This window comes from Pyxicephalus adspersus, chromosome 6, assembly GCF_032062135.1.
Source record: "Pyxicephalus adspersus chromosome 6, UCB_Pads_2.0, whole genome shotgun sequence".
Classification (NCBI taxonomy): domain Eukaryota; kingdom Metazoa; phylum Chordata; class Amphibia; order Anura; family Pyxicephalidae; genus Pyxicephalus; species Pyxicephalus adspersus.
In genome coordinates this window covers 71,149,964-71,173,957 of record NC_092863.1, presented here as the reverse complement: position 1 = coordinate 71,173,957, position 23,994 = coordinate 71,149,964, and the positions used below count along the sequence as shown (strand labels likewise).

The 23,994-nt window shown below is 37.0% G+C and overlaps 1 protein-coding gene across 2 annotated transcripts in view; it reads right to left on the bottom strand.

The window, feature by feature from the left end:
- The window catches only part of KIAA0825 (KIAA0825 ortholog), a 224,331-nt gene that overhangs the window by 128,126 nt on the left and 72,211 nt on the right, over positions 1 to 23,994 (bottom strand). For both annotated transcript variants that reach the window (XM_072416151.1, XM_072416152.1), the window contains exons 13-16: positions 22,560 to 22,699; positions 19,217 to 19,405; positions 15,075 to 15,293; positions 13,413 to 13,821 (exon numbers count right to left, since the gene is read on the bottom strand). In XM_072416151.1, the coding sequence (XP_072272252.1) occupies positions 13,413 to 13,821; positions 15,075 to 15,293; positions 19,217 to 19,405; positions 22,560 to 22,699 (957 nt within the window). The remainder of the gene's footprint in view (positions 1 to 13,412; positions 13,822 to 15,074; positions 15,294 to 19,216; positions 19,406 to 22,559; positions 22,700 to 23,994) is intronic.

The following is a 23,994-nucleotide window of genomic DNA, read 5'->3' as shown; positions in this document are numbered from 1 at the left end:
AAATATTTTTTCAAGCCAAATATTTATAGTCTATCTACAAAGTAATAATTTTAGTTTTCATTGTATAATACCCAATCTTGATCTTGTGTAATCCTAAACATACCTGTCTTTTGTTACATCAAGGAGAAGAGGAAAAACATATTAGTGTCAAAAGGTTAGTGACTATAAAAGTAACAAATTAATACACTCAGGCTTATTCTGCATGATTGCTTTGGAAATACAGTTTGTTCTTGGTCTTATCTGCTAAGCTGTTGAATTTCATTGTTTACATTGAGGATACAATGAGAAAGTCAGGGGACATTGGATAAATATGCAGAATAATTACATGGAAGTAATGTTTAAAGAGGAAATAAAGTTAAGCAAAGCATTAAGGTGACACTGTTTTGCTTAGCTTTAGTAGTGATGCTTGAAATATTAAGCAAGCAACTGAAGACAAATGTCATCACTGTCATACTGCATAGCACGACAACTGTCACATGGGGGATTACATGCTCTCACATACCTGGAACTGGGATGCATTTTATACCAGCTGATGTAGAAATAGCAGTGATAGAGAGAAACTAAAATGTATCAATAGGTTGTGGGGGATTGTTGATCTTGAACACTGTAGGCCTTATTTATTCAAGCTCTCTATGACTGGAGAAGATAGACATGGGTGATCCTGCAAACCTGGATTTCAAAAATGAATTTCTTAAAAAACATTTATTATTTGGCAAATGTTTTCAGTCCTGGGACAGATCCATGCCAGGTTTGCAGGATCACCCAGGTTCTCCCATTTGCAAATTACTTGGGTAGAAGGTTTGTTTTAAATTTGATCAGCATGGATTCAAACTTACCCATTCCAATTTTAAATAGGATTAAACTGAATCATGCTTTCAGCTGATGTAGGATACAGTGAAGCGTGTGTCTTTTAGGACTTTGAAACTAACAATATGTACTATTGTCTGAAAATCAGGGTACCTTTGTCAACGAAGCTTTAATCAGCAATCTCTGAGCCCAGAAATTCCCTGCTTCTTCATGACCTACAACTATGCTGATGAAGGCTGTATGATCTTACAGACAGATATTATACTAAATGCCTTGCTGGAATTTATCAGAAACATGATGATTTTATTAATCTTGTCAATATTTCTGTATGTTTAGATGATTTTTCAATCCTAATGACTTTGCATGCCACTAAAAGTGGTACTAAACCAAAAAAAAAAAAAAAAAAATCACACGTTTACTTCCGCAGAGCCCCCGATTCCTCCAGTGCTGTCCTCGTTTGGGTTCCGCACTGTCCTGTAATCCAGGTTTTGCTTCTGCGCATGCCCGATTTCAGCCAGAACACTACTGGGATGTGTGAAGTGGGTATCCCAGAAGGCACTGCAGTGGCGCTAAAGACAGAAGGGTAGGGGATTCACTTTTTTTTAAAGAATAAATTAATTTTTACTTTACATAAAGGGGGTTGCCTACACCTTTATGTAAAGTAATTTTGGTGATAGGGCCACTTTAACTATTTGTTAACTATTTTTTATTCATTTTTGACATTTTTATTTCTAGCATCAGCTGACTGGTTCTAATGTGCGCCATTCTCTCAGAACAGTAACAACATCTACTCCGAGGCAAAAAAGGGCCACTTGGATACTGTAATTTTGTTACTTTGCACATCTATAGCATTTTTAGGACAGCTAAACAACTGATTTTGCTACCTTATAACTGCTATAAGTGGTTACTGTGCATTTAAGGCCATCAGTGTAAACGTAGCCTAGAGTGGTGACCAACCCTATATATAATAAGTATAAAGTTAACAATATTAGTTTTTCTTGTAATAGTGTGCTAAAGCATGTTACCATACCATGTCACCAGGACAAGTAAGAAGAGTGAATCTACAAACAGCTATTATAGTGTGAAGGGAAGTCACTTTATTATCCTTCTGTTGACCGTGACTTATATGTAGTAATTTAAACAGATGAAGTTCAGTAAAAGTTCAGGGGACTGTGTAAAAGGTTTAGGAAACATTCTCCAAATAAAAACGTCAATAGGCCAAAACCTTGCCAGTATCTGCTGTTTCTTTCTACATAGCTGGCACATAAAAATTAGATTGTTCTATTTTCCAAACCAATCCACACTCAAGTTTTCAAGAGCATTTTTCAGGTTTATTGCATAAATCTCATTGTCTGCTATACCCAGCAACTTAATTTCACTTTAGTTCCCATTTTATAAATCAACTCCATAGCCATTCTAATTATTGCACAGGATCTTTGTTTTCACACCTAATAAAAAAATGTTTTTGAAGAAAAAAAGCTTATCAAATGTAATGTTTTGCATGCTTATTTTTTAATCAAATTTGAAAACTCCAAATGAATTAACGGAAATAAAATTATGGTGCTATTTTAGTCAAGTCTCTTTGTTGCTATAAGCAGAGCTGGGTGTTTCATTTGCTAGAATTACTTGTAGAGCTATTTCTGTCTTGTCTACCTGTGAGTCATCCTCCAGTCATGTCTGTCTAGCACCATGTTAACTGCCAAGCACAAAATAAATACAAACATAGACTTCTCACGCTGTTGTGCTCCAATTAGAAATTGTTTGTGCCTATTTGTGGTGGGTTAAAATGTATATTTTGATTCATGGGGAATATGGATTCTATCAGATTTACCTACCTATAAGCAGTTTAGGTAAACAAGCCTTCAAAATCTGCTTTGCAAAAAGATTTGACTAATGAAAACATTTTAGTTTTCCCAGCATACTTTTCACCACTGTAAATTTGATGTGTTTCTAATGAAGTTTAGAAAAGCTTAATGAAGGAAGAACATTCTTTCAAAAAGGCTCAATACAATTTTGATATATTTTCCAGTACCCCTTTTTCTTTTTTTCTTTTTTACCAATCTACCATTTACAATTGCTTACACATTACATTGACCTTCACAAATTTCCATGTCAAAATTAGGCAAAATGCAACGACAAGACTTTTTTTTTTTTAGGAAACTTTGATTTCACAAGGTACTATTTTTATATTAGTATACTAATTATACATTATAATACGATATTAGTTACTATTCAAAACTATTTCCCAGTCTGGGCCCGGGTCTCGGGTTGGAAATAAAACCCCAGGTCTTGGGTTGGAAAAATTCCCAAATCGTAATTCCAAGCTGAAAATCATGTCAAATTTTAAATCTGAAAGGGCTGAGTCTCTTTATTAAATTATCAGTTGCCCAATTAATACAGATCACTACAAAATGTAATTGTATGTAATGTTTAGATATCCATTACAAAAACTAAACCTTTTTACCACCACATCATTTTTTTCCTTCAAATTTGGATACATTTCAATGTCCAATTTAAATCAGAAAATTACCTTAAAGCCCCAAAGTTTATTTTTTTATTAAAAATTTCTGAAAGCAGAGAACCTGTAGAATAGATTGGGAGTAGCTGCAATTTTTTATGGCTACTTCTGGCAAGATAACGCACCATATCACAAAGCTAAAATCATCTCAGACGTGTTGCTTGAACATGACAATGAGTTCATTGCACTCAATTGCTTCAATGTCAGCAAATCCCAATCCAATAAAGCTGTGGTATAATGGGGGGGTTCCATTATTGGGTGTAATGGGATGTGGTGGAATGGGAGATTTGCATTATAGTTATGCAGCTGACAAATCTGGAGCAACTGCATGATGCTATTACGTATGTGTATGGACCAAAATCCATGAGGAATGTCTCCACACCTTGTTCAAACTAAGCCACAAAGAATTACAGCAGTTCTGATGGCAAAACAAGGTTCAAACTACTACTAGCAAGGTGTACCTAATAAGGTGGTCAGTGTGGGCAGGGTGTATGTAGGCCTCTTTGGCTAACATTTTACAGTTCACATAAATAGCCGTCTTACCCCCCAATATGTAATATGGCTAATTATGTGAAGTGTAAAATGTTAGTACATACATAAGTTATTGAAGTATCACAATACTGCTAAATGACGAAAAATAAAATAGAACCGCAGTAAGAGATCTTATTATTATACTTAAAAAAACCCAAAAATGAATAATTAAAAAGCAACATATATATAAAAAAACAACAGCTCCTTGAACAAAGATTACAAAATGCTGACCTCCAGGAGACCATGTTATGCAGATTTCTCAGTTACCTATGATGTTCAGTATATTGTTGACCGATAGTCATCTGTATGTTTTGACTATGTCATGCAATTTTTTGTAATGTTTACTGTTGGTTTCTTGGATGTCAAATTTAAAATAAAGTTTAAAAAAAAACAAAAAAAACAATATTGGCAACAGAATTATACATTAATGCAGCACAAATAGTGAAAAGAATAAAGTAATGTAATATTATTAAATCCACTTCCAAACAGAAGCTTGAGTCCAAATATTGACTGGTAAGAAAAAAGCTGTCACACTTCCCCACTGTAATGTTAGCACATTGTAGGTAGTCCTCACAAGCAATACTAGGACCACTAAATAAACAGTATGTCCAATAAGCAACTTTCTGTGTGTAATCTTCCACGTCCAATGTTACTTTACGTTGAATCTGTAACATTTCTATTTTATACAAAAGACATCTTTAACTTTATATATTGTGTTTGGGTGCATAAACAAAAATAATTCCTAAAAGATAAATATCTATTTATCAGGCACCCCTAAATAATAATATATCATGATGCAATTTTCTCAGTGTAACTGATTTTGTATTCAGTGAACCAAATTCATGATATCTTTTGGGCAGTAAAACAAATTTTGCACTATATATTTTTCTGCATTGTTCCAAAATAATAGCCTAAAGTAACTGGAATTATAATTTTACCTTTGTTACTGTACGCTATGATTCTATTATGTGCTAAGGCTGCTGTAACTACATAAACCTTTCTATTAAATTAGCTGGACCATTTAAGGCTATTCTTTGCCATGGCAGATTCATACCACCTTATTTTATCAGAGTCATTTTGTGTATGTATGAGGATGACATTGAAAAAGTTGAGGGCCCTCTGACAAAGGAGTGTATCACCCAAATTGTATCCTTTCCTGTCCATCACTTTGCAGGTGAAGCAGATGATTGGATTCAGTCAGTGCTATGATTAATGAGTTCCTCTCTGTATTTGGTACAGCCTATCAATCATGTCATTAGGGAGAATGTGCCCTGAAAGAGGCAGACCTCAGCCAAGGAATAACTGCATTCATCTTAATCTGTATATGCACCCAGCCAGCCAAGTCAGGGTCACCATGATGAAAAACAATAATCTTCAACGCCACAAATTACTTTGCAAAGACGGACATTTCCTTACTTTTTTGGGGGCAGCGTGTTCTCTACAATACAAGATGACTGTTTACAGCCTGGGTGTTACTTTGAAGTGAAGGTTATTTTAATGAATAGTAATGTTTCCAGACAGTGTACAAGACAGGCAGTGTACACAGCTGATACTTCATACAGTTTTTTTCATTCAAGCAAGTCAAAGTCATATTTAAAGTAAACCAAGTGAAATTCATTGTACTGCTAAGATCACAGTAAATATATAAAATTTCCTTGTTATCTAGCTCTAGTGTAATTGAGGGACATTTCAATTTGTGTTCACCTATGGATTGTGCCAAAATGTAACATACAATTAAATTAAACCATAATGGAAAGTAGACAATTATAAATTGTTTGTTCTGATCTGGACATTTACAATATTAGAAATGCAATGAATTTTGTAATGTCCTAACAACAGTTATAATTATTACAATCAAGAAGTAGAGGAAAGAAGTGGAACAGTATGTTTTTGTAACCTGGAACTTTTCGATCTAAAGAGACATCCAATGAAAAATGATATACCAAGAGAGCCCAAGAGAGCCAATAGTCCTCATAAATGGTACTCATTTTACCTGAAAACACTGCTTCATATAAAATAACACCTAAATTGAAAGGAAACCAGTGCTGTCATCACTGATCTCCTCCTAAATAGTGTTGGTTAAAATTGTCTTTGTACATGGTAATGTCTGCCAGCCAGTGGAGTATGATAGGCAAAACATTCTTGTCATTGCCCTAGACAACAAGTCTGTTCACAAACATAGGGGATATTTGGTTTTATTTGCTTAAAGGCCTAATGACCAATGTCCTGGTCTATTTTGTCAAAACTGGGCTCATTTCTAAATATGCTAGTCCCCTGTCCTTTGCGCTCAACCCCATGTTTTTAGGACTCACTATGCTGATACACTTATGCAGACAACAAAGTCAAAACACATCTGCTTATTTTCCAATCAGACACACAAAGTTATTAGATCAGCATGACAACTAGTTAGCCAACAACTTTAGAAGGAGAGGCCAGTGACTGCCTCCTCCACATTTATTAGGTTTCCTGTATAGTGGATTATGTCATTGGTCATCCACACATGCTATGGAAGATTTTCAAGGCCTGACTATTGTCACACTGAAATCCCTTCCTACACTGCTAAGAGCCAATGCCATCAAAATAAAACATGAATCGTCTTAAAAGGGAAAAGCTTATTAGTTATTTATACTAACATTTAATACAATTGTAAAGGAATGTAGAAGCACAGTTTAAAACCATAGATGACAATACAGTTAAGTGGAGTAGTGAGGAGTACACAGGGTTTGATAAACCACAGAGGACCCTAGGCATAGTTAGAAATTCTACTAATATTCATGAACAAGAATTTGCATTGGTCTTAATATAACTGTAAGTTAAGATGTGATGTGTTGTCTAATAGCTTAAAAGTAAAATAGAACCCAATGTAATTCCTTCACATGTATTCACTCTTCCAGTGGATATTAAAAGTGGTCAGGTCAACACGCATTGTGCACGCATGTTCCACTGTTGCTGCTGACAGGAAACCCACTCTAAAAATTGATGTACAGCAGATGCTGAAGCGCATACATGTAGATATGAAGTCTCCAAAAATAAAGGCTACCAGAAATTTGCAGCATGGATATAAAACAACAAAAATAAATGAAAGGTTACACTAGTTAATTTATACAAGAAACATCTGTACCTTTATATACTGTGTTTGGGTGACCAAATAAAACAGTATTCCCAAAAGATCAATGTCTGTTTATCAGGCACCCCTAAAGAATAAAATATATGATGAAAATAGTATTTTATATAAAAAAAAACTTAATATAATTTAATTATTATTTTAAAAAACATAATTTATATAGCGCAAACATATTACGCAGTGCTGTACGTTAAATAGAGGCTGCAAATGACGGACAGAAACAGACAGCGACACAGGAGGAGTAGAGGACCCGGCCCCAAAGAGCTTACAATCTAGGAGGTGGAGGAAGTCTCACACAATAGGAGGGGAGATATGGAGTGATGGAAAGTAGTGAGGGTTTAGGAGACAGAAAAAGATGGGTTAGGGTTTAAATTTACTTTGTGTATCTGCAAGTAAAAAGAGGCAGATTCTGTATTCAGCAGTAAAGTTCAGAGTGCTGTGGTGGCTGGTAAATGCCCACAAAGAGCTGGGAGTGCTTCTATGAACTGTGGGTGAGAAGTATACCATGAGTAAAATAAATGAATAGAAGTGACAACTGAATAACAGACAAAGAGTATTCAAGGTTCAGATAGTTAAGTTTTGCACCCGTTCTCCTGTCTACGACCGTGCCAGCTGCCCTGTAAGTGAACTTATGTTAAGACTGTGTTCAAAGACTGTTCATGTGAGCATCTGCTTTGCTGTGAGAAATAGCCTCAGTTATGTTTACCCTTCTGCTGCCAAATCTCACTGACAATCAGTCGCCTATTTTCTGCAGCAGGAAACTGTCATTATAAGAGGACTGCATTCTCACCATTCAACCTGTGTGTGGCAGACTCTATATCCATCTAATATAACTTAACATTTTCAAAGTTAAAAAATACTAGTTTAGGGAAACCTACATTACTTTCTATACAGATACATATGTTCTTGTAATGTCGAAAGCTTGTCAAGCCACTGCCTGTGTTGAGATGCTAAAATGGTATTTTATGTGAAACATCTCTACCACAGAGATTCAACAATTCATGAGTTCAGAAATGAAAAACCAAGAACCAAAACCTATGAAGACTTGCAGGCAACAAGGTTGAGGCAATGCAACTAGAAAAAGGGTGGTTCCACAACAATCATACATCCCACCCTGTTCTTGGACAATAAAACTTTGCCTTGTCACATTTAATATTGATTGGATGAAGGTGTCTGGCCTACCTGTGTGTATATAAATACTGAGGTATTTTTTCTGGCATCAGAGCGTAAGTAGTGGCTTAGACACAGTAAAAATATGTTGTAAACATTACCAGAACAGGTCCAGTTAAATTCGACTAACTACTGCTAGATATAATATTCCCCTCAATGACTGTGAACTTTCTAAGACTCAAGTATAGAGAACAGTCACAGGAGTATAACTAACCTATATTGCTACAACACAGATACAACCAATATAATCTTTCATGTCTGAAAAGTATAGGGACAAGAATGTAACAACTGACAAGATAAAAATTGCTTTAAGAACTTTAACACTTTGTTTTAACACAACAAAGTGATGACATACAACCAACTATCCTTAATGAGATCTGGAATATTTAAAGATGCATTGGTAGTATTACAAAAAGAATAAAAAATTCATAGTAAAATACAAATTGGGCAGGCCTATCGAGGAGGGGACTATAATTGGCACAGGGGGAGCAAGTGTAGTCTGGAACAAAATAAAGACAGCAACCAAAGAGACAAATGCAAGATCACGCTAACTTTGAGGTCAAAGGAGCAAAGAAATACAGCTACGTGCTAGCAACAGATGGTTCAGGTGAAATATGGTGCCTCATTGATCGAACACTATGACACATATTGGGAATGACAAAATCAGGAGTACTGTCTCCTGATAGGCAGCAGATAGAAACACTGGTGCACCAGATAAACCCTAATGTTCTGGGGTCATAAAATACAGAAATGTGCTTCTCAAATGTCTCAGCTTCCCTTGTTTTGAGATGCTAAAGCAAACACAGACCCATTCATTTTAGGAAATACGTATTGGAGTTTTAGGAGGAGGATGTTGTTAATGTACTGTGACTAGACATATTAAGATAAACAAGTGGAATTATTTAATAACAAATATGTAGGAAGGAGGAAAAGAAGAAAAAAAACATTTTTTGGGGGAAAATAACAATATGTATTGCTGTATATAAAAATACATACAGTAAAGGAGTATAGCATGTCAATATAGACCATGAGCTCACATTACTTCATGAGGCCTAAAGGTCTTAATGCAAAATAAAGTTCTCCTAGCAACAACATTTAAATGTATTGATCATATAAAAGACCACAGTTTAGAAATCATGGATATTACAGCATTCGAACAGTGAAATAATCCCAAATTCCGACATGTTTGGCCATTAGGCTTCCTCAGGGGTATTACAGACCATAATAGTATGCGTCAACCATGTTACAGAGCACTCAGGTGTGGGGGTGGGGGGGGGATTTGATGGTTTCTTCACTATAATGTCGAAGAAATAGCTTGTTCGTGTAGTGAAGGCTTTACCAATCCCCATAATAGTAAATGGTATTCTGGGACAAGGAAGTCTTGCTGATAAGATAGAAAAAAGGGTTCCTTTGGAATAGGTTCTTGCAGTGGGAATAAAGTTTTTGGATGAGCTGTATGTCAGACATAATTTTTGGATTTGTTTTTATGACTGTCACCCTATAAATGCATAAATGTTAGGTAAAAGATGGTCAACGGGGCGTGGCTTGGCAATGGCACTGTGAGCAGGCACTTTCCTGGAGCTCTGTGTCCACCGCGGCTATAACAGCTAATACTTCAGATCACACAGCTTTTTTCCACCCCACTCAGTGATCTCTAAGCAGCAGAAGAATAAAGAAGCAGGGAAAACCCCTAAACGGGACAACTTACACAAATATTTTCCTTCAGACTCGGCAGCTTCAGCAGGAGGAACTGCTCCCAAGATGGCCTCTGCATCTGCAAGTGAAGCTGACTACGTGGAGTCTGCTGATCGGGTGAGTGAAGAGGGGACTTTCCCCCCAGCTGGGATCCCTGCAGTTCTTTCTCCTGCACGCTCCTCTCTGTCATCTGATTCCCCAGCTGAGTTTTCAGACACAGTGTCTTCTCCTCAGCGGCTGCCCAGAGAATTACAAGCCCTCCTGAAATTTATACCCACTAAAACAGAGCTAGAATCCTGGGCTCATCGCATAGAGCACTCTGTTCATGCAGAGATTGAACAGATATATCAGAAAGTGCAAGCAGTTGATATTAAGGTAACTTCCCTGGAGTCCTCCTCCTTCCAAACTTCCCTTAGATTAGACACGCTTGAACATGCCCAACTGCACATGAAGTCTGTGCTTTCTAATTTGGCTCTCAGTTTGGACAATCAAGAAAACAGGGGCCGACGCAACAATTTACGATTAAGGGGACTCCTGGAAGCTACAGCTGGGCCTGACCTGGAGCACACTGTGATTGCCATTTTTAACACCCTTTTAGACCGACCCCCCTCAGAGCGCATAGAATTGGATAGAGTACATAGGGTTGGTGTGAGGAGAGATGGAATACCTGACTGCCCCAGAGATGTTCTATGCAGGGTGCACTTTTACAAAGTTAAAGAGCAGATCGCTCAGAAAGCAAGGCAGAAGGGGCCGATTGATTTTGATGGTGCAAGTATTCAGATATATCCGGATCTATCCCCTCACATGCTACAGATAAGACGCATACTGAAGCCACTTTTGGATTACATTACCACACACGGTGCCCGATATAGATGGGGACATCCACGACATCTCATAGTGACCAAACCCAACTCTGTGTTTACATTGCACAATCCATCTCAGCTACCGGCCCTGTTTACCTTCTTGGGCGCAGATCCCATTGATGTTCCTAATTGGCTGGAAATTTTAGAGGTACTCCCAAGTATCTACTTGAGATCGAGATCATCTACCTCCGCCCGACGCAGACGGCGCTCTCCCACTCTTCAGCGCCCCCTGAGAAGGAATACCTCAAATTCACATGAACTATGATTTCTCCTGCTGCTGAATATTTGGACTCTTGTTACCACCACTGTCTACCTCCTACATATATTACAATGCATATCTATAGCTCCCCAGAAACTTATCGTTCCTGTGTGATGTATCTATGTCCTGATCTGAGCACACCTCCTATGCCGGAAGCGGATTCCTGTTATTGCGGTGACATTGGTGCACATTGAGTATGGGCGACAGCCCATCATGGTCTCAGTGGTTCCTTGTTCCCAGATGGCTGCCTACCGCCAGTACTATTACTGTTATTATTATTGTTCTGTTTACATGATACCTTTGAAGCTAGGTTATTGTTTCGGCTCCTGTAGTAGCCTGCATTGTGTATTGCTGGGCACTTTATTATGCCCGATTATTGGTATGCCCTTTATTTATTGTTTTTGTTAATGTCTTTGGGACCTTCAGTCCTGTGAAACCTTTCTACTCTTGTAAGATTAGAATACTATCGCCTCTCTTTGTTTTTTGGGAACGCCATATCTTCCTGGTTTCACTTACTAGAGCTGTGTGATTTACTTATAGTTATATGCGTGTTTTATGTTGCTGCTGCTGGTGAGCCAGCGGCTCATAGTGTTCTTGCCTACACTATCCCCCACATAGGTACACCCAGCCTCTTGTGGAGGTCGGTGTTGTGGTATATTGTTTTACTTACCTAGGTTTAGGGCCTAGAACTCCATTTCTTCTTCCTTTTAGGTTGTTTTGTTTTCTCGCTGCTTTTTCTTCTTTGTGTACCTTGTTTTATTGATTTCCTAATTTCTTCTTTCTTTCCTCCTATTCTTTACTAATTTCCCCCACCCTTCCCCCTCTCATACCTTACCGTTAGACCACAGGAATTATGACTATCACACTCACATCTCTGAATGTTAAGGGATTAAACTCTCCCTCAAAACGTTCAGTCCTATTCAATACACTCCGAAAATGCAGAAGCCATATTGTCTTTCTGCAAGAGACACACTTCCGCCATGACAAAATCACTGTCGTGCGTAACAAACAAGCCAAATACAGTTATCACAGCACTTCACCCGATTCTAAATCCAGGGGAGTTAGCATTCTAATAGATGGTTCTCTTCCATGGTCCCCCTCTTTGTGTAAAGTGGATCCAGACGGTCGTTGGTACTACTATGAACATGCCAACCACTGTGGTAGGGCATTGGCTAGGGCGCTTAGGTCTAAGAAGGCGGCCATGTATATCCCTAAAATCAAAACCTCTTTGGGCACCCTGGCACACGCCACCCCTAAAATTGCTAACACCTTCCATGACTATTACAGTCTACTGTATAATTTACGAGGAGACTCTAGTGGTAGGTCATCTCCCAACCGCCAGATCACAATACAGGAATCTCAGTGCCTCCGACTTACCGACAGTGTCCTCAGACATTATAGAGATATTAGATAAACCGATAACACTGCTTAAGCTACAAGTGGCAATTCGCCCACCCGCATCAGGGAAAGCTCCCGGCCCAGGCGGTCTTACATTAGCCTACTATAAGAAATTCTTCCCAGTACTAGGCCCGCATTTAGTTTTAGCGCTAAATGCGCTCACTGATGGTCACACTTTTCCTGCTGACACATTAGCGGCCCACATATCAGTGATACTCAAACTAGACAAAGACCCTCTCCTATGCTCCAATTATAGACCAATATCGTTGCTTAATTGTGATTTGAAACTTTTTGCCAGCATATTAGCGCATAGGCCGACTCCAATACTGAATGATATTGTCCATCCTGACCAAAGCGGTTTTCTCCCGATGAGGTAAGCCGGGGACAACACGATCCGTACCCTGAATATTAATAACTATGCGCATACTCAACACCCCTCTAATGCTCCTCTCCACTGATGCTGAGAAGGCATTTGATCGGGTGGACTGGACATTCCTGCTCTCCACATTGACACATTTGGGTCTTCCCCTTCGTATTCTGCACTGGATAGAAACGTTGTATTCCTCCCCCAGCGCCAGAGTACGGGTTAATGGTGAACTCTCCCACTCCTTTTGTTTTACCAATGGGACGAGACAGAGATGCCCATTATCTCCCTTGCTGTTTGTGTTGACCCTGGAGCCCCTCCTACGAACAATTTGTGCCAATGGAGATATCAGGGGAGTCCAGATTGGCCCCACTGAACATAAGGTAGCTGCAAAAAAAAAGACGGTCAACTGGCATACTTACTGTAATATCCAGTTTTATGTAATATTTCATTACTCCTCTTAGAATTTATTGAACCCTTCTTACGGGCAGGGGACAAATTTGATTTCTGGATGTGGTCTGAACTTTATCAGTAGTAAAATGTTAAACTTTACAGTGGCTGATTATAGCTGTGGTGGTGATCCCATAAGATCACTATGGCTCATATTCTTGTATTGTTTTGTATCTGCTAAATAATAAATCTGATCATTTGTTTTACATACAAAGCACACCTTTTAAACCTACCATTTACAGCTCAATGTTTTGGCCTTTAGCAGTTGTTTTGCAATCCACTTAGGTTTTTCTTTCTCTAGATCTTCAAACACTCTTTGGATTTCATCCTTGGAATTAGTGGTCTTGAATCCAGCAATCCTTTCTAAGCACCCACAAACTGAAACAAGTCTCTCTTGGCTCCATCTGGACATGGTGGTATTTGTCAGCTGCTCTGTGGCATTTCCGTCTTTTAGTACATGGCATATAATTTTAATTATGTTCCACACAAGTATTCCCAAATTGCTTACTGAAGAGTACTGCTCTGATATTTTTCTTTCAGAGAAAGAGTAGAAATACTTTACTGGTGGAAGCAAGCAGGCAATAACTGTAGGTAGCTTACTGATTACAATGGAGACTGCTTCAGATGTCAGTCTTGTGAGATCTAATGAAAAGGAAAACAACATAATCCTGAATGCAGTTGCCCAATAATACCACCAAAAATCATAAAAGTGAGCCAATGAGACTCTAGCCAACTTAGAATTCTTAAAAACAAAAAAAAACCCCGCCAACTACACTGTGAATCATTTCCTTTGAATCTTAGTATGGACCATTTAATTTATGTATACATTTGAGAACATCACGGGTATTTCTTTTTACCTGGGGTTCCTGAAGACCTGTGTAAGGCTTAGTCTACACAGACGTTTTCCCCATCGCTTAACCTGAGGCTTTAAAAGCCCATGTTTGAAATTCCCATGCATTCTAATGGGCGAATCTACACCAGGACGTTTTCTTGAGGCACGTTTAGGTGCGTTATCTGAGAATGCTGCTTGCAACGTTTAAAAAATTAAAACGCGGCCTAAAGCTAGAAAACACCAAAAACATAGAACAAATTGAGTAAACGTGGGTAAACGCTTCCATTGATTTCAATGCGGCGTTTTCCAGAGTTTATAAGCACTTGAAACGTAAAATGCGGTAAAAATGCGGCATAGACGTTTACCAGCATTTTAAAGGCAAGCTTTAAAATTCTATAAAAAGTGCATAAAAACGCATTTAAACGCCGTAGGAGCGTTTACATGCATTTTTTAAAAAAGTCTGTGTAGACCCAGCCTAAAAGAATCTTAAACAGGTTACTCATCTACTAAATTAATGTTATTAATATATCATTGACGCATTCTACATTTTTAAAATTTACTTGCTACCTCTAATCATCTATTTAATAAAATTATCCTGAAGTAAAATGACTGACTTTTTAATTCTTTCATCAATGATTCAGAGGTAACAATGACAAATCTGACACTTAGTAATACACAGGCATGCATTCTTATGAGATTATTATTATAGGTTTCCAGAACTATGAATTTATCCTGTGAGAAGTTTGTTGAAAGTGTATGTAAACCAAAATAAACTTCTCTTATATGCTTTCTTTTGGTCTGTTACTGTAGACCTAAAAAAAACTTCCTGTCCATGGAGGCAGTAGTGGGTTACAAAGTACAAATATAGTGTAATAAAGTGTTGCCCCTATTCTTGCAGTGCATAGGTCTTGCAGCTATAGGTTGTTTTTGTTTGTTATTTCTACTGTTATGTTCCTAGCTATAGCCAATGATCTCTGTGAAATACTAAATGTCAGATGGCACAAAAATGATTTTAACAAACTTTTTTACATCTAAAACAACCAATCACTTTCTTCACATTTACCTTTATGGTTTGCCTGTGTTCCATCCAAGTGGCTGAAGTTCCATTTCTCTGGTAGAGCGTGGAGCAGTTTCTCAGGAACATTATATTGTGAACCGGACAGAGAATAATTGCTGGGCTCAATGGAAGTGATGAAAGATGCTACCTCATTCACTATGCCTCTCACCGAATTTAGGAGGATCCTCCTTAAGAACTTGATCACTATATTTCTGCTAGTAAGTGCTGAAAAAATAAGAAATAAAAAATAAATACACATATATAATACGTATTTATAGTGTATGAATTTTGATTATTGTCTTCATTTTAGAAAATTTGGGGAGGGCCACAGATTCCTCCAAAAATGTGCCCCAAAGACTCATATTTCAATTATTAATGCATATATCTAAATGTAATTCTGTGTAATGATCATGAACAAATAATACACCATATGTTTAAGGTTCTAGCACTGCACTTCACAATTCTTGGCATATACAGTGGCTTCAGAAAGTATTCAGACCCCCTTCACTTTTTGAATTTTGTTATGTTGCAGCCTGACGCTACAATTGTTTACATTTTTTTTACCTTATTAATCTACAGTCCCTATAATTACCAAGTGAAAACACAATTATACAATTTAGATACATTTGTAAACTTATTAAAAAAAAAAATGAAATATCACATTTACACAAGGATCCAGACCCTCAACTTAGTACTTAGTTGAATAACCTTTGGCAGCAATTGAAGTCTCAAGTCTTTCTGTGTATGATGCAACAAGCTATTCACACCTGGATTGGGGGGGTTTTCTGCCACTCTGCTTTGCAAATTCTCCAGAGTTCTTGTTCCTCACAGTTTCTCAAAGGGTCTTGTTCCTCATAGTCAGAGTCCTTCAGGTTCTTTTTTGCAAAATCTAAGCAGGCTTTCATGTGTTCGGAGGAGAAGGTTCGGTCTAGCCACTCTGGCATAAAGCCCAAATCTGAGGAGGGCTGCAGTATTGGTTGTCCTTCTGGAATATAGTCCCATGTCCACACACCATCTCTGGAGCTCAGTCAAAGTGACCATTAGGCTCGAGTTCATCCCTTTCATGAAGGCCCTTCTTCCTCTGTTTTTCAGTTTGGCCAGAGGACCAGCTCTTAGAAGAGTCCTAGTTATGCCAAACGTCTTCCATTTGAGAATTATGGAGGCCACTGTGCTCTTGGGAACCTTCAGTGCAGCAGAATTTGTAGCCTTACCTAGATCTGTGCTTTGCAACAATCCTGTATCTGAGCTCTACAGGCAGTTCCTTTGACTTGTTTTTTTCTGATATGCATTGTTATCTATGAGGCCTTCTATAGATAGGTGTGTCTTACCTAATCTTGTCCAATCAACTTAATTTACCTCAACCAAGGTACAGAAACATCTCAGCAGCGATGAAGAGAGGCATCTGAGCTAAATTTCAAGTGCTGTTGCAACATGTCTGAATACCTTTGTAAATGTGATTTTTGTTCTATTAAATAATTTACAAAAATGTCTAAAATTCTGCTTTCACTTTGTCATTATGGGGTATTGAATGTAGAATAATGTGGAAAAAAAAATAATATACACAATTGTAGCATACGATTGCAACATAACAAAATTAAAAAAGTGAAGGGGTCTGGAGATTAGGTCTTTTTGAAGCCACGATGTGTGTATATTATTTTGGAAAAATGTTTTTACAGCAACGACTTTAGGTTAGAGCACCCATTAGAAAAAATGTCTCTATTAAACAAGGCTCATTTGGATGTGGAGTTCTGCCCTTTGTTATCCACATCCAATGCTGATATTACACTCAGGCTGGTAGGGCCTGGAATACCATACCAAAGTAAGCCAAAACAGCTCTGGAAAAGACTGCCCATCTTCTCAGCAACTACAGGCAAAGAGAAGTCTATTCACTCTGCCAAATCAACATTCACCAGCAAATGTTAACATTTAAAAAAAACTTAAACAAGTTAATTAAATTTCCAAAAAGTGATTTCAGTGCTCTAATACATGCAGATTTCATGAAAGAATGCCTGATGGGACTGCCATGAAGATCCTTGTTCACTTCCTGAAATAAAAGGACAATGGTTTCCACAATCAACCTGTTACATTTACCTGAGTTGAGTGTAAAAATGGCTTTGTTGACACAGATTGTGCATACATAGTTTATTGTTGTCAGTCCAAGGCTGTGGAGTTAAAGCAGTTTTACTGACTCTGGCCCAAGGTACAAGATAATTGCTTCGGACTCCACAGCTCTGGCCGTCACCCCCAGTAAACTGGTGCAAAGCATTGATGTGCACCACCAGTTCATTTATATGTATTAGGACCCTATTGATGGGATCTCTACATTTGGGTTTCTGGATATGCACATCTGCTGTGCCTAATATGAGTAAGCCCCCCATTTTTTATTCTTTATTTTAATTATGAATAATGCATTAGGACAGCTGGAACAAGCAAAGGTAGGAATAAATACTAAATGATCCTGGGTGGATATTGCGATTTAACATTTGCAGTATTCATCCGGATGGATCAATCTAAAAATATATTCCTTATAGGTGGACTAACCCTTTAAAAAAAAAAAAAATAACCTAGGTAATTTGAATAGTTAAGTTTGTTCCCTTGACTGGAAATTTCGCTCTGTATCCATCACCCACTATGAATAATGACACTGAAATAAATAGTGATCACTCTAAACAGCAAATAGCAGCTTTTACATCTTCATTTTTTTTTTTACGTGACTGTGGTTTGTCTGATCTGGTGGATGAAAATAACACATCCATCTGTAAAGAATCACAGATAAGCTGGTACTAACAGAAACCCAAAATACACAGTGCCCACAATGTTTATTTTTTGCCAGTTTACTAAATATGTTCATATTTTTGGTGTTACATAAGTTGATCAATTGAAAAACATACAGTATATATGCCAATTCTAAAAAGGACAGTAATTACTTCAGTGCTTCTAAAGGATTTACAAGTAACATGGTGTAATCTGCTAAAGTTAACACACTGCAAGCCATCTGGGTTTGCATGTCTTGTAAAAGAGACAGTATTTTATGTTCTTCCATCTCATCAAGTCCCGTGTTTGACTAAGTAAACTAGAGTTGTGCCGTCTTGCATTTTCTAGTTTTGTGACAGCTGCTGCATCTCAACTCTACATCACTGACAGACTTGTTTCTGGCATGTGGATTGCATGCAGATGGAAATGCTGGTCATTTTACCAGATATTCACACTTGCAATGTGACTCACCAGCTATCAGAAAATGAAAAGCAGGAGCAAAATGACAGAATATAAAGAGGTATATTACTGCTGCCACTCCACAGAGCTATGCTTCCAACAGCACTGAAAACATAACATACTATACTGGACACCTTCATACCTGTATTTTTGGAATCAAATTTAACATGTAAACTTTCATACTTTTATCTAAGAAGCCCTAATTAAAACACTAGCAATTCTATGACTGCAAACATTAAATTTTTAATGTAATTCCTGGTTTACATATATAATACTGGATACCTGGTTATTTTTAAAGAATATGTACTAAATTGTATATATGTTGGTATGTCTGTAGTGTTGATGGTTTTGCTAGTTTAGTGGATTAGGTATAAAACTATCTCTCCCTTTCATCCTGTATACTTACCGGGTAAAAGGTCAATGCAAATGTTATATTGGTGGATACAGCAATAAAAAAACTCAATAAAAACCTCAGAAAGTTTCTATTACTAAAAACAATAACTAAAAAATAAGGAGTTTTTGTTATTGATGACGTTTACATGAATGTTTATGACATTAAAATCTTTGTTACTCTAAATTATTTTTTTTGAAGCGTAGATGTTTTTTTTTTTAATTACCTACTACCTTTAAGTGCCAGTCTATTCATGAAACCAGTTTAAAAATTCCTTATCTTTAAACACCAAATGCTACTACATGAATGAACCCCTACAGTGACAGTTCAAAATAGCAAAATTTACCCTATGCAAATACTCCATGCACACAATAGCAGTTTGCTATGCCTTCCGGAGCAGCCAATCATGCGGCTTTCCACTGCAAATATGAAAGGGGCCTTAGCAGCCACCAATATCATCACTCTTCTACATTATTGCCTGTTAATTTTACTTCAGTGAAAGTTGGCCATTACATATACAGATAGAATCAACTTGCTGTTGTACCTGTCTGGTTACAGAGGGAGTCCCAAAGAAGCTCCTGATCCATGTATTTGTCCAACAAGACAGTAAAAGACCAAGGCGCAAAAGAACAGTATGAGAAAACTGTCAGGATGACTTCCGGCAATTCTTTGCCATTGTTCTGGTCAACAGTTATTTCAAAACTGCTTGATTCCAGACACTCAGTCTCCCGTACTGAAAAAAAAATGTTATTGATTAAAACAAAGCAAAGGGTAAATAATAATTTAGGTCCAGGGTCCAGCCTGCAGAATGGACTATAAAGGATAAGCATTAAAGAGGAAGGTTGTTTCTCTTCATACTGTCAGGCATAGGAGTGCTTACCATCCATGACATGTTAGCATTAATATCACATGTTGCAGCAATAAAAACAGTACCACAAGCCAATGATACAGAATACATAAATCCAAAACATTGACAGAGAAACACTTATAAGGATCTTGAAAACGAACCTGTTACTTATTGTTCTTGAGCAAAGTTTGCAAATCAATCTTTTGTGTTTTTCTGAAACTAACTTTTGCTGTATGTGTTCAAAATCAAAAATACGTTTTAATTTATGGCTTTGATCACTGAAAACTGTAATATTTGTTTTAAATCTAAATCACCCCATCTAAGTGAGCCTTTAATGACCTTGTGTTTCGATTACTTGTAAGTAATACTTCCCAATTATAACACTAAAAGTATTTTACTGTATATATACTATTTTCTGGACAAAAAAATATTTGTAACCATAGAGCACATATTCTTTGTTCCATCATGACTTCCCTGAAGGCATTCAATATGTTGATGTTTCACAGTAATGGGACACATAATCCCATACATACGTTTACCACAAGACTTCACACATCTGGCAATTCATGCAAAAATATAAAATATGCACAAACTAGAAATGTTCTCCAAGAAAAGCATTTAGGTTTTCTGTGGGCCACTTTGTTCTGCAGGTTTAAGTACACAATGTCATTAGAAGGCACATATTCTTCTGTCACACAAGGACCCGGCTAGTCAATGGATTTATGCTTTCTGTCACTTTATCCGTGTGATAATTAAAGCAACTAGCAGAACTCCATACAGGAGAGCAAAAGGGTAGTAATGTGATCTTGATCAAACAATTGTCAGTCTTTTTGGATGATGACAGGTATTTGAATAGCTAAATGAATGGAGCACAGTTGAGAAAATGAGTTAAAGTCAGAATTTGAAGCAATGTTGTGTTTCTAACTAATGTTAGACCACTTAACAATGACAGATCTAAATCACATTTTATAGAATAGCACTTGGTGACAATACATTGTACTATAATCTTTCAATAAATATCTAATTAATCCTGTACACATATGAAGATTTCCACCATTAGGTTCTGTGAGCAGATATCTTTGCTGATACTGAACTAAGCCAAGTAGCCATTAAAAAAATGGATTTACTTCAATCCTGCAAACACCATACAGAATTTTCAGCTCCCCCTTAAATGGCTGGTTGGGTTTTTTTTTCACTGAAATAAAGGATTCTTACTTTCCTTCGCACAAACTCTGAGATATATGCTATGAGTTGCATATTCATAGCTTTGTGTACAAATCTCAGCATTTGTGCATGGAATGTTTTGTTACCCAGCCTGGTCAATTCAAATGACAAAATATACCAAACCCAGAAGAAGCAGACGAGATGACGTTCTTACCAGAAGAGGAACTCACAAAGCCTGCATTGCTGGAGCAGAGATAAATAAAGTTGCCTTTTACGGGCCTATTTATTCTGCACTAATATTTCAAACGGTTTGCTTTTTGGATTTTCATTGGAAGTCAGTCCAGTTAAGGTTAAACAGGAATCTAAAAATGTTTTTTATAATATAATAACTGTAAAAGTTGATATATATAATATTATTATTTATTGATAACCTAGGTGTGCCTAAGAATTTGGATTTAAGATTTGAAGCAGTTGTAGGGTTCCTTATGTCTGATAGTTGCTGCCCTTTAAATTAGTTAAATTCACGTAAGTTTACTAGCTTTTACTTGTCCTAAGATAGGGACCCTGGAATAAGGTTCACACATATGCTAGAAAGGCTCAAAGACTGTGGGAAGGTCCATACGTACAGTGAAGAGTGCTGGAACAAGGTAAAGAGTATGTATTAATAATGGTGTAGGCAATTAGGTACTTTCAGAGAAACACTGCTATTCTTTCATCTCAACCTTCTTTATTACCTAATAATATAAGCCATGATGAAGGATAACTAAAAAATGATAAAGAAAATTAGAGCATTTATCTGTTGTGTGTTTTCATAACCATTACTAACCATTGAGACATAATATTCTGTTAAAGATCTGTTTGTGTAAAGTATTTAGTTAAAAAAAAAAACTTGCTGTGTAGATCAATCTGAAAACTTGAACTGAATAATTACATTTTAAAAATATTAATTGTCACAGTGAGCTTTGAAAGTTATATAACATTCATGATAAATATATGACAACTGATGACTAGAGATATTTACAAATTAAAAATGTCCCAAACTGCAAAGATACAAGTAGAGTACACCAGAAACCCTCACAAAGTTGTCTAGAATATCAGACAGTTGATATTTTTCCAATTGGAATTAATTGACACTCTTGGAATCTGACTATAACCCCCCAAGCCCCAAACCCAACCACTCAAAACATAAATGTGCACACTCATACAATGGTTTTGTAAAGATTTATTAAAAGGGATCTTCAGGCTGTTGGATTGTGCCTGCATGTCCGATGTCTATAATTTAGACAGAAGTAAAGTTGCCAATGTGTCTCTTTAACAGGAGACAATGTGCATGGAGTTTAAATATGTTGGATCACCAAATTCTCTCCCACAGCCAGTGAACACTGACAGCTTCACTTGCATTAAATAATTAAGTGATAACTCTGCAAAAAGAAAAACAACTAGGAAACACAAGCCCACAAAGTTGTTTTGAAGCACTGTGTAATATAGTTACTAAAAGTAAAACATAAAAAACAGCTCTATGGGGTTTATTTATAATGCAGTGAATCTGACATTCACTAAAACATTCCTTGGAAAGTCAGTTACTGCACCTGCAAGGTTCTCCAACAGGTAATGTGTCATTAAGTGTTGGATTTACTGTTTTATAAACAGACCCCTATGGATTTTGTCAGAAGCTTTTATACAAAAATGTGCCCTTTTGTAGGATTTTGTCAGAAGCTTTTATACAAAAATATGCCCTTTTGTACAAGCTTCACTTGTTCTTTGAAGCTAGTTTCATTACTTAAAAAGGACAGTATGGACACGCATGAACATACATAAAACTATGCCCAGACACACATATACATAATCTAATATACTAAATGGAAGGTGCACTTACTTGATTCAGTCAGCAAAGTTCTAGCAACAAGACAATCAGGATGCAGCAGTATTTCAAGCAGCAAGTTCCAATTACAGCATGGTTGGGATAAGAGCAGTTTTAGCTGACCCTGGACTGCCATTTCTCCTGCTGATGAAGTTCTTTCAAAACGTAAGATAAAGAGAGAATAATGTAGTTAATTTATCTATGAAATGAATAGCCTTAAAGTGCAGATGTAATGCTAACTCATTTAAATGTCAATTCCTCCCAGATTACTCAGAAAATGCTTTCATGCTTGCTTACTTTAAAACTGCTCAGGGAAGGAATTACATTTAATCTCAAGTAGCTAAAAGCAAATTAACATTTGGTAGGCTGCCAGATATGTTACTGACACAAAGTAACTTCACTCATCCATTGTATGGAACCATGTATGTTCTTGTTGTAGAAGCTAAAAATTGCTAAATGTTGTGCATGGATAAATCTGCCTATTCCAGGTTTTACCTTGGTGTCACAATACCCAGGGGGTGCACACAGATTAATTCATTTTCCTGCTACAAGTCGCAAGACATTTAAACAGGCAAAATACTCATTTACAAAATAATATTCTGTTATTTAGGCAATGTAAAATACTGGCTTTGCAACCTCAGCAGAAGAATGTGTCATTATAGAATAGCACAGGGGAGTGGCAAATAAGGGTTGTATACTTAATCACTGACCATTTAGATTACTACATAGACCAGCCAGGGTCTATTGAGGATATTTACAGGATTTTAAATGTGATTGTTCCACCTCAACAATTTTTAGAAGTGCTGCAATTCTTACATAATGCTAGGAGAGTTTAGCAGGCACAAAATGGACAGCTGTCCTTGCAATTACAGAGTGTAAAGTAGGTACTAGGATTTCAATGTGTTTCTAAGATCAGTTTTTGAGGTCACAAGTTGTAAGACTTGCCCCATAGTCCCTATTGGAGTTAAAGCTGACACTGGTCTCAGACCTGTGGCAGACATAGTCATACCAAGTAATGTAATAAAATGTTACTATTTTACCAGCCATTTTACTCATTTTTAATATTTAGTAATCCCTCGTTATTGTGATTATGGATGCTTTTTATGCTTATAAGCATATAACTAACAAGTGAAACAAAGCTAATTGTAGTGCAGACAAATGACAAAATACCTGCCTTCCACTGAGCTATTAGCATTTGGTACCGAGCAGTCAACTAAGACTGAATCAACACTTTTAGGTTTAGCAGACATACAGGCACCCTCACACTGCTTTTGAACCACTAATCAGTAGTTTGCCACTTGTAATTTACCAGTTCAGCCTAATGCTGCAAAAATATGTGCTGGCCAAACGATTTTAGAACCATCTTGACTAGGAGTATTAGAGGCTGACCTATAACTCTCCTTCAACTACCCTGTTTCCCCGATGATAAGACACTGTCTTATTTTTTTTT